This window comes from Carassius gibelio, chromosome A23 (assembly GCF_023724105.1).
Source record: "Carassius gibelio isolate Cgi1373 ecotype wild population from Czech Republic chromosome A23, carGib1.2-hapl.c, whole genome shotgun sequence".
Taxonomy (NCBI): Eukaryota; Metazoa; Chordata; class Actinopteri; order Cypriniformes; family Cyprinidae; genus Carassius; species Carassius gibelio.
Genome location: NC_068393.1, coordinates 16706478 through 16717118, shown reverse-complemented (window position 1 = coordinate 16717118; position 10641 = coordinate 16706478). Strand labels below are relative to the sequence as shown.

The 10641-nt window shown below is 38.1% G+C and overlaps 1 protein-coding gene across 1 annotated transcript in view; it reads left to right on the top strand.

Moving 5' to 3' along the window:
• Positions 1–2781: 2781 nt before the first annotated feature.
• LOC127944671 (zinc finger protein 385A) overlaps positions 2782–10641 on the top strand; it is an 81171-nt gene continuing 73311 nt past the window's right edge. The window contains exon 1 of the mRNA XM_052540785.1: positions 2782–2980. Within this exon, the coding sequence (XP_052396745.1) occupies positions 2968–2980 (13 nt within the window). The 5' untranslated portion in view covers positions 2782–2967. The remainder of the gene's footprint in view (positions 2981–10641) is intronic.

Below are 10641 nucleotides of genomic sequence, written 5' to 3'. Positions count from 1 at the left end.
CAGCTCTCTGAGACAGTAGAAACAGCAGGCTACGTCTGGCTCATTCTCACTAGGACACTGCACGAAACCTGCCTTGGCCATCTGAAGAGAGGATTCAGTGTATTTTCATTACTTTTAATTAAAGCAGCAGTGGATTTGTAACAGTGCCTGTACTCAAAACAGTTTGTTTATTATTATCCTATTTCTCTCTTTTTCGCCCTACTTACACACTCACCAATTCTAAATTTGTGATGTTACTGATGTAGATTATAAGTATTTATTATTCTGTATTCAATTAATAAACAATTTGCACAAAAATTATAATGTACACCGAAACTAGTAAAGTTCATAGCACACATTAAAATAAGTAGTTTAATGTCTCCCTCTGCTGGACGAACATAAACACGCGCAAATTAAATTTTACTAAAAAGGTTTCTTGTTTTAAAACCTTAATGACACGTAGGAAAGTCTCATATGACGCAAGAGAAAATGAATCTTTAGAGCTTTTATGAAAAAATGCTAACAAAATATCTGATAAAAGTTTTGATTAATTGACTCAAAAAAGTAAATGAACACACACACGCACACTCTTAAAATTATTATAAAATATAATGAAGCAATTTTCTAGGAACAAAACTCCTGATATTATATATATATTTTTAAAAATATTTTTGGATAGGTTATTTTATGAGTGCTGTGCCATTTGCATCCAACTCAATTACAAAATTCTATTTGCTATAAAACCACACTGCTTCAGAATGGAGACCTCAAGTCATGCATAATCCTCAACAAGCCCTTAAAGATTCCTGTTTAATGTAGTTAGTTAACCACTACATGCTGCACACATAGTTCTGTGATAGAAATATAGATTTCCACAAGCTGCACATCATCACACATTTTACACAAACTTCAGCCTATAGAGGTCTCAGCAAGTTGTGTCCCTTCTTACTTGGACCAGACAAGTGAGAACCGTAAGCCAATACATACACCATAAAGCGAGATCATAGTGAGTGGCAGACAACATTAATGGTTTGTGGTGTGAGTGTTTGGAAGCTGTTTATGTTTATGTGGGTAGGGAGAGGCCCTGTTGCTGTCACCATGCTCTGTAACTGTATCTTACTGCGCCTGGCTGCTGAAATGTGCTTACTGCTTAAAAAAAGTGACCCCCCAACCCTTCTCTGCCCTTCATCTGTTAGTAACTTCCCTGTGACTGTTAGTTTGTGTGTCACAAACACATTCTGCTGTTAATATGTTAATCTGTCTGCAAGGTGAAACTGAGATCATGCAGCTGAAATGGTCATATTAATTCTAAAGGTTTTTCCATGAAGTTAATTGTGTGATTCTGAGACTTTGAGAAGAACCGCGGCTGCTTGTTCTCTCTTTTGTGGTGATATTTTGTCATTTAATATTCAGTCTAGAGTTTCACACCAGACATGCCATTTGCTATATTCATTTTAGGCAGGACCCCACACCCGAGCTGTCACTCGTTTGCAGTCGCCCTCTCAGGACTCATCCTAGATGTTAAGCGGGAATACATCACCATCAGCTGTTGCACGGCCTAAACCTTGTGCGTGGCTTGGACAAAACCACAAAGTAAATAGATGGAACTGACTGGAATTACTTTGCATTGCGTAAATGTTTATTTCATCCATTGGCTTTCTCCTTTACTGCACAGGACACTGAAGATCTGACATGACCCCGAGCAGAACTGAGCCCTGATCAGCTCCATATATGTGCCGCAGCTCCAACATGACTGGAGTTTTCCTGATATCCTTCTCCAGTTGCAAGAACTTTAGAAGTAAAAGGCAGACAATTGTGGTTCCATTTTACTTATTTGGAAGAAAAATAAACAAATATTAATTAAACAATTAATTTGATAATAGTAATAATAATAAATCTAATAATTATTATATTTACTTATGACAATATCATTAGTAAAAACATTTTTTTTTGTTTTTTAAAATATGAAAAAACAAATATCAAATACACATCACATATGAAATAATATTTATTATAATAATCATTATATTATCATCATAACTGTTATTATGATTATTTATTAGTTTTTATAGCCCTGTTATTGGCATCACAGAATTAAATACTTTTATACATACTTAAGGGATGGATGTGGCAAAATGTTGTCAATGTTGAAATATTGTGAAGCTCTTGAGATGTATGCATATTAAAGTGTTCATATGTACAATCACGAATGGATGGAATTGATTTGATATTCTTTACATGGCTTACATTGGCTTTGTCTTTTACTGCAGAATTGTCCTGATATCCTTTCCCAGTTGCAAAATTCCCAAACTTGAGTGGCACCATTGACATAGTGAGTCAGTGAGCAAAACATAGTGGTTCCGTTAATCATTTTTGGAGCTCTAATGTAAAAATCATTTGTTATGCAATGACCAATATGACGCAATGAAAGTTGCCCATATTATGAAATAAGACCTGGATGTTCCAGTCGGATTGGTCACTCCGCTCCTGGGAAAAATGAAAGATGTTTACATCTTCCCAGCTCTCAGTTATGTATCTCACATTGCCCAGCCTATACCGCTCTCCCTCTCCGCCCCAATCCATCCATCACTGACAATGGACTTTCCTCTCTCTCACTCTCTCTCACCCACCCCATCCTTCTCCTCTTCGTTCTCCTTCTCTCCCCTTCCTCACACAGTTGTCTTTCATATTAAGGTCCTGGTGTGATAATCTGCTGGAATCTCGTGCACTTGTCCTGTATTCTCAGTGTGGTGAGATTGAGAGTGGGATGGGCTAAAAAAGGGAAATGCTTGTGTCTGCGTGATACTTTGTGCAGAAAACACTCCCGTAAGTTCATCAGGACTATTTTGGCTCCAAATATCTCTGGAGCCTCAAAAAATCAAGTCCGGACGCTCTGTTGTTGATGCCAGTGAAGGTTTCTGTGGAAAGACCCTCGGAGGCAGAAAGAGGATACGAGAGGACCGGAAACAGTCAGAGGAAGAGGGTTTCATGTGGGGTACGGGTAAGAACATCCACTAATATCTATTTCTGTTTGCAGTCTCAAGTGAAAACATCTGAGTGCAAACTTTTTCCCTGGAGATGCTTTTTGCTACATGGACAGAAATGTACAACATTGATGTGTACTCATGTGTATATACTAACAGACTAAGCCAGAACATTAAAGCTGATTTATATTTTCAGGGTTAAAATTATTCATGTACTATGGCATTTGCAATATATATACATAGAATGCAAGACAGTTTGGGAGATGTGATATGTCTCATGCAGTTACAACAGTCTGTGACCAGCATCTTCCTACTTTAGTCATGTCAATGTTGTCATTAAAAAGATTGTATTTCGAATAAATAAGTGCATACTTCTCTTTGATATTTGAACTGGCATTTTCTGGAGATTTATGCTTTCTCTTGTTTCCTCACTAGTAATTAGAAAGCTGACGTTATTCTCACCGATAAAGCTTAAAATGAGTTTGATCTGAGACATGCAAGCCCCTAAAAAGCCGAGCAATAGATGTATTGTGAGTCTTTGCAGGGGGGAAAAAACGTGTTCATTTATTTACATAATAAATAACATTAATAACAGTAATAATGTTTATTTACATTAATTATTATTATTTCACAAATGTTTCCAGTTGTTAAACTGACTTGACAAAATGAGTAACTTTCATGTGATTTTTCCACACAATGCCTTTGACACAGCTTTGTCATAAATGAGATTATTGTGAAGCTCTTGAGATGGATGTGTGCACGTGTAAGCGTGTATACGTGTAAGCATTTATATGTACAAGCCTGGATATTTGCTGAGATAGATGGGTGTAGACATGATATTAGGAGGTTCTCTGTCTTCTGCCAAAGGTGTGAAATTAGCATCTCTGTGTGAGAGACAGTGACAGTCAACTTCAACATTCCTCTCATACGCACAGCTGAAAAAGCACACAGGCAATCCAGTTGGAAATGTCTCATCCCTCCAACAGCTTTCTAGAAATCTATCCTTCTTGTTGCACAGGAACCTAACTGATATGGATCCACTCTTGATCAATAGTCTAATTTTAGTGTGATCATCCACTGTCATGCAAACAGATACTCATACGGCGGCTGCTGGCTCTGTGCTTTTCAAGGACATTGAAGCGGAACTGTGAAGGTCTCACGCATATTTAATGAATATTAAAATAAAACCCTTTAAGCTTGCACTGGGCATTTTCCATTTTTCGAACTAAATTCAATTTCATATATGTTGGAGACAATGCTGACTATATATAAACGGTTACTTGAACGAATCGACACAATGTGATCAATTATATTTTTTTAATGTCAGACACACACCTTTGTTAATATACATTTTATTTCCTACTAGGGCTAGGGTATTTTTTATATGGTGAGCTGGACCCTGGACTTCCCTTTGACCTTTCAGCACAGTCTCTAAATTCACCACCCGTCCGCAAACACACACTGCTGTAGATATGATCGGTATGTTCTCAGAGCACATGGCACATACGCTGCAGCTCCCTCAATACATAAAAGTCATGATCAGTTTAACAGGAAGAAAAAAGAGGAAGGAAAATCTTAGAGATAGGTTGTGAAATACATTCCCCATTAAGCCATCCCAGAAATCCCTGCATGAAATGTACCTGAGACATAATGCGAGATATAATGATGACTGTAGCTGCTGCAGATTTTGGTGCAGATTTGCAATACTTTAGAATGGTGATTTAAAGAATACACAAGTTGTCTCAGTATCATTTGAGAGGAAAATATCCTACACCATTTCTGTGTATCGTACACTAATTTTTTGTTTGTCAGTGTACTTTGCTAAATCATTGACTAGATCTTTTTGCCCATGAAATTTAACTGTGTTATCAATTGATTTTTGTCACGCTTAAAAATATTCGGTTGATTATCATTTGATATGATGCATTATACACTGTTGCTCTGTTTATATACATCATTTTCCCCTCCAGAATTTAGTTCTGTTCTTAGTAGCATGTTGAGAATTGATGATGCGGAAAGATCTGTTTTTTACTACTGGGCTTTGACCCTATGCCTAGATATACTGTATATATGTCTGCTCGACTGGCCAACTCAAGAGTCCAGATCTAGTTTTCTTGTGCTCCGGTCTCTCATTAAAAACATTAAAAATAGAACCTCAATATTTCAATATATCCACGGGCCTCCAGCCAGGCAGGGAAGCCTTCACAGAGTCCCTAAACTGTTTTTGGCCCAGTCTAGCACATGGAGTCTTTCCCTGCAGCTGGGCAGTGATCTCACCACGGAAAGCTCAATTTCTCTCTCTGGCTCTTGATGTCTTTGCATCTAACCTGGCCCTGTTCTGTGTTTAATTTTGCATGCTAGATCCAGGTTTGTTTGTGTCCCAGGTTTGTGTCCCTGCTTTGCCCTGTGGGAGATGGCTTGGCGCTTGCTTGAGAGGCTTATTTTGCAAGGCTTGGTTTGCAGTCTGGAGGTGGTCCAGGCTGCTGCGCTACAGAAGTGTGTATGTATGGGGATGTGACTCCCCGAGGCTCTATAAAAATAGCTCTCTAAATAAACCATAATTCTCTGTGTAATTGGTACTTTTTAAGAGGAATGACAAAATATGACATAGCAGGTATGCTGAACCCCTTAAGGATGATTCCCTACTGTATGTTCAAATGTCAGAGCAACATTAGCATCATATGACTATATATATATATAAAATGAAAATATGGTAGATATGTATATGATGGATTGTTGGTGCATCTACCATATTCATTCAGAATGAATTGATGGAAGACACATTATTTATATAATTAATATGTAAATCCGTCATTGTTATAGCAATTATTAACCTGCAGAGGGTAGCAAAGCGCTTTTGCCTCTGCTGTTGGGGTTACACAGTGAGGAGCTTTATAACAATGAAATTGACTGTGTAGCAGGAGTCAAGGGCCTGTCCTCTGAGTCTGAGTGTGTCGCAGTGCAGGTTTATTCTGGAAGTAGTTTTTAAGGTTGACTGGTGGCAAGCAGAGGTGCTCCAGCCTTTCTCTCACACACAATCTTTCTATAGTATAGACAGATTAAAGGGTTCACACAGCCGCACTTGATTTACACTCTGACTCTTGGCCTAGCATGGTTTAATATGGACCTGTGTCCAAAAAGGTTAAAAAGGATTTCAAAAACTGCTAAATGGATCATTAAAATGCACAGTGTTACAATCAATACAAATTAAAAATATGGAGAATTACAGTTTTGTGCATTTTGACCATGGTAAATGTTAGGGGTGTACCCAACTAAGGATTTTCATAGTCGAATCAGAATTTTCGAATCTTGTCGATATTCGACTGATCAAGTCAGACATTCAACTAACATAATTACTGATGTTAACACAGAGAGAAAATGTGTAATGAACACCTTGCAGATATAAACGGGGTAAATAATGTTTAATGTTTTGATGAACAGATAGCTAACACTTAACGTCGGCGAAACCATAACAAATAAAAAAAATATATTTTAATTGTATTTCTTACAATAGTTCTCTCATTATAACGTTAGCCTAAAACGTCAGCAGTACTGTACCCTACCTGTTCAAAAATATCCAGTCTCTGCCTGTGTCAGTTTGAGCCTTGGTGAAGTTTTAAATCCCTGTCGCCAAGATGCTCCTCTGTCGGTCACGGATTATGGAAAGTAAAACATAAATCTATACGCTAGGGGTTTAAAATATTAATTTGAAGCTTCTTTCTTTTCAGATTCTTAAAGCTTTATCATAATAGGCTGTACTGTATATTAACTTATTGGGAGAAAACCGGTAGATCTATGTAAAATCAGACATTTGAGCTCCCCCATATAGTCAAAATGGCATAATCAACAACAGCCCATGAATATTCGACTGTTAGATTGGTAGTCGAATCAGGCTCCTCGAATCAAAGCATCGATTTGTCGACTATTCGGGGTCACCCCTAAACTGATTTCATACTTTTTCAGAGTATAATATTTTTTATTTTAAAATTATTTTTCAGTGACTCGATCTTTCTGCAGTTTACATCATTACGACTGTAGGCCACTTTAATACTTCCACGACTTCTGCCATATTTTTATATGAATTAAGTGTGCCAGCCTCAGGCTATTCCGGATCCCAATCAGTGAATCATTGAATCGTTCAACCACTCGACCGATTCGTTTAGAAACACTGAATTATTCGGCAGCGTTGTATGGCTTCGCTTGGAACAATTTCCATTTGTTGAGCAAAAACAGCCGCTTCAACTGGAAATATACCTCGACTAAAACGTAAGTTACTCAATCTTAAAATATTGTTTCATGAAGTGGTGCATAAAAGGTAGTGCTATGTCACTTGCACTCATTATTTAGTTGAAATGTCAGAACAGACTGCTGTTAATTCAGGATTACAGCAGTACAACACAAAAGCACATATATACATTTCAGAAATCTTTTACTTTTATATATTAAATATATTTGAATATAAATATAGAAATGTAAATACATGTAAATATTTTCAAAATATATACTGTATGTGTGTATTTATATATGCATAATAAATATACACAGAACAGACATATATATTATATATTATTAATAAACATTCCTGTGTGCCACGTGCCACGACTGCAATCCCAAACAGCAGCATCCACCTCCTGAAATTACTGTATTCATTGTGTTTCGTCTATTCACTCCGAAGCTCAAGTAATTTATAGTGTAATCCCCAGTATTTTACCTCTTAATAGGAGAAGGGAGTGGCTAAACACTTTATTTAATGTTTGGGTACTGATTTTATTTTTCTTTAAAATAAAATGATAGTTATCTGTTCCTTTAAGAACTTTAGTTTGTACTAGTGTTCAATTGTAATTTACATGTTGAAAACTTAACTTTTATAATCAAGTTTGAGTTTACCTTGTGTTCATTGGACTATAACTCTATAAACCCACCTAATACAAGGGGGAGGTGGTGTATTATTGGCTCTTAAGAAGTTGAGGAAGGGAAAAAAGATACCACCTCAATAGAGACATACTTGGACTGAGCCCTTTGGAGAGCGCTGGAGTCCATCATGTTCAGAGGCCTTCAAGAGCATTGTCCACCACCTTTTGGATCTTTGCTTTGGCTTTTCAGCTGATGGAGATAAGGAAGTAACTTGTAACAGGAAAACATAAATTAGAGGACAGGTGGAATCCTGTGCCTTGTATTGTGACAGAAAAGTTAAAGAACTTGCCTGTATACAAACTGAGATCGCAAACAGGAACCGGATGGGTGAGGACTCTTCATAGAGATCACCTGTTGTCAATTCGAGACAGTGTGAGAATTTCTCCTCCTAGTGGTAGGGTTGAAGATATGAGACCACCAATAACAAGAGCCCAAACTGCACAGGAAAATCAATTAAAAGAAAGAGTATCCATGTTTATAGCTGAGAAAGGCAGCACCACAGGAGGAATGAATAACCGCTCAGATAACTGATCATCTGAAGTGGTTTCAGCTACAAATATATCCTTCTTCATAGGTTCCTTATACTCCATCGTACAATTCACATATACTTCACCTCTTGGAGGAACAATAAAAGCATGGGGCCCATCCCATTTAACCTTTGCCTCTGGAATGTTGGTGGTTGGTGGTCGATTACAATGTATTCCTTGGGTAGCTTGAGGATCTCAGTCCTCAAATAGAGAGCCCATAAAGAGGCTGAAGGGGTCCATCTGAGAGGTATTTTGAATACCATGAGTCAAAAACAATTGTTACTTGAGACCCGCTATCTAGCAGTGCCTTGCAGAGATGGATGCCCATTGATCTTCACTGAAAAAGTAGAGGGGGGACCCACCAATCCCTTTGAAAGATGGTGACTGACTTTTTGCAGAATGACAATCATGAGTCCCAGCCTTAGGACTGTCTCTGGATGCATCATTCCTTCCACTCTTAACTTTCCTTAATGATCGAGTAAGTTTCTGAATAACGAAAGAAAGGTTTTCCATAGCTGTACATTTTGTGGTGATGTGTCCCTCCTCTCCACAGTGGTAACAGATATAATCTTCCCGATCAATGGCAGATCTGGTCCTTGACAGAGCAGAGGCAGGTTTGGGTCGCTTTTGGAGCTGATCTAGTGTCATAGCTCACATTCAGTACTTCTATCTGTTGCTGCAACTGTTGTAATTGTTGTTTTAGGGCCTCAGTTCCTGTGTATCGCTGGCTCTCAATACTTTCCTTTAGGGACTTTGACTTTGATGCTGGTGTCCGAGAAGTACAGTAGGAGAAATCTTCACAGATTCAACACCTAGTTTGATTTTTAAGTCCCTTTTTGCTCTTAGGTCAATACAAGCAAAATACAAATCTTCTCCTGATTCCGAGGTTCCAAATGTACTTTCTAAAGCTTCTATGTACTGTTGAGCATTAGCATCAGGACAAGAAAATCTTATCGCTTTTACTACATCAATAGCAGGCCCTTTTAAGCTCTCCACAATTCTTCTTTTCTTCTCTCTCTTAGAGCACTCGCACTCTGCAATCATCATACGAGCTTGGTCCATCCATCGTTTCTTCTCCTAGGGGAGTAGGAACAGAACCAGAAAAAGAAGTAAATCTTCTATATGCACTACTGTTAGTGGTTTCTCTGCAGTTCTCCCACGGCTCTAATTATTGACTCTGGAATACCAGCACTGCGACCAGAAGGAGAAACCAGGCCTTCAAAATTCCTGCATTGACTTCCCTTCATTGGCAAGAAAACTTGCTAGCTTCTCTGAAAACCCTACAGGAGAAGTGTCACCCTCCCTCATTACTACCACCCTCCAGGGATTTCCCCCCTCAACAGGCGGCAATACAGGTGGAAAAGTCTTAGGGTTAACCTCCTCCCTACACTCACATAACGCATTAAAAATAAGTTCCCGGGACTAGTTCCTACTTTTGTTGCGCTTACACTTACTCTTCCCCGAGCTTTCACTGTTTGTGCTGCACTCTCAATTTGTGCTGCACAACTCTTTTGTCATAATGTTGTTTGTTCAAGGAGGTCTCTTCTGCCATTGGTAAGCTTTTTGTAGTTCGCTTTGCATTCATTCTACTGTACATACTGCAAGTAATTTACTTCCTTATCTCCATCAGCTGAAGGGCTCAGTTTCTTTAAAGTATGTCTCTATTGAAGTGGTATTTTTTTTTCCTCCCTCAACTTCTCAAGAGCCAATAATACACCACCTCCCCCTTGTATTAGGTGGGTTTATAGAGTTATAGTCCAACTCTAGTACAGATAATAATATCATTTTATACTAAAGAAAAATTTTATCATTACCCAGACATTAAATAAAGTTGTTTTTAACCATTCCCTTCTTCTATTAAGAGATTAAATAATGGGGGTTACAATTATTTATGAAAATTATTACATTCAATAGCTTCTCCCACTTTTCTTAGTGACATTTGGCAATATTAAGGTTATTTTCCCAACGGAGCCAGCACAATTACAATCTTCTCGGTTTAAGAAGAACATTAAAAAGAAGGAGGAGAGCAAGGTTTTTGGCCATGGTGTTTTGTGAAGCAGTGTTAGCAACAGAGAAACGTGTGATACAGAGAAACGTGTGGGTGCGGAGTCGCAGCCAGGAGTGGTGGAATATACTGATCTGAGTGGCTTCACTAATACAGAATTCATCAGTAACTTTCGAATGACCAGATCCACCTTCGACTATGTTTGTGAGCGCCTTCGATTAACTTTTTCACG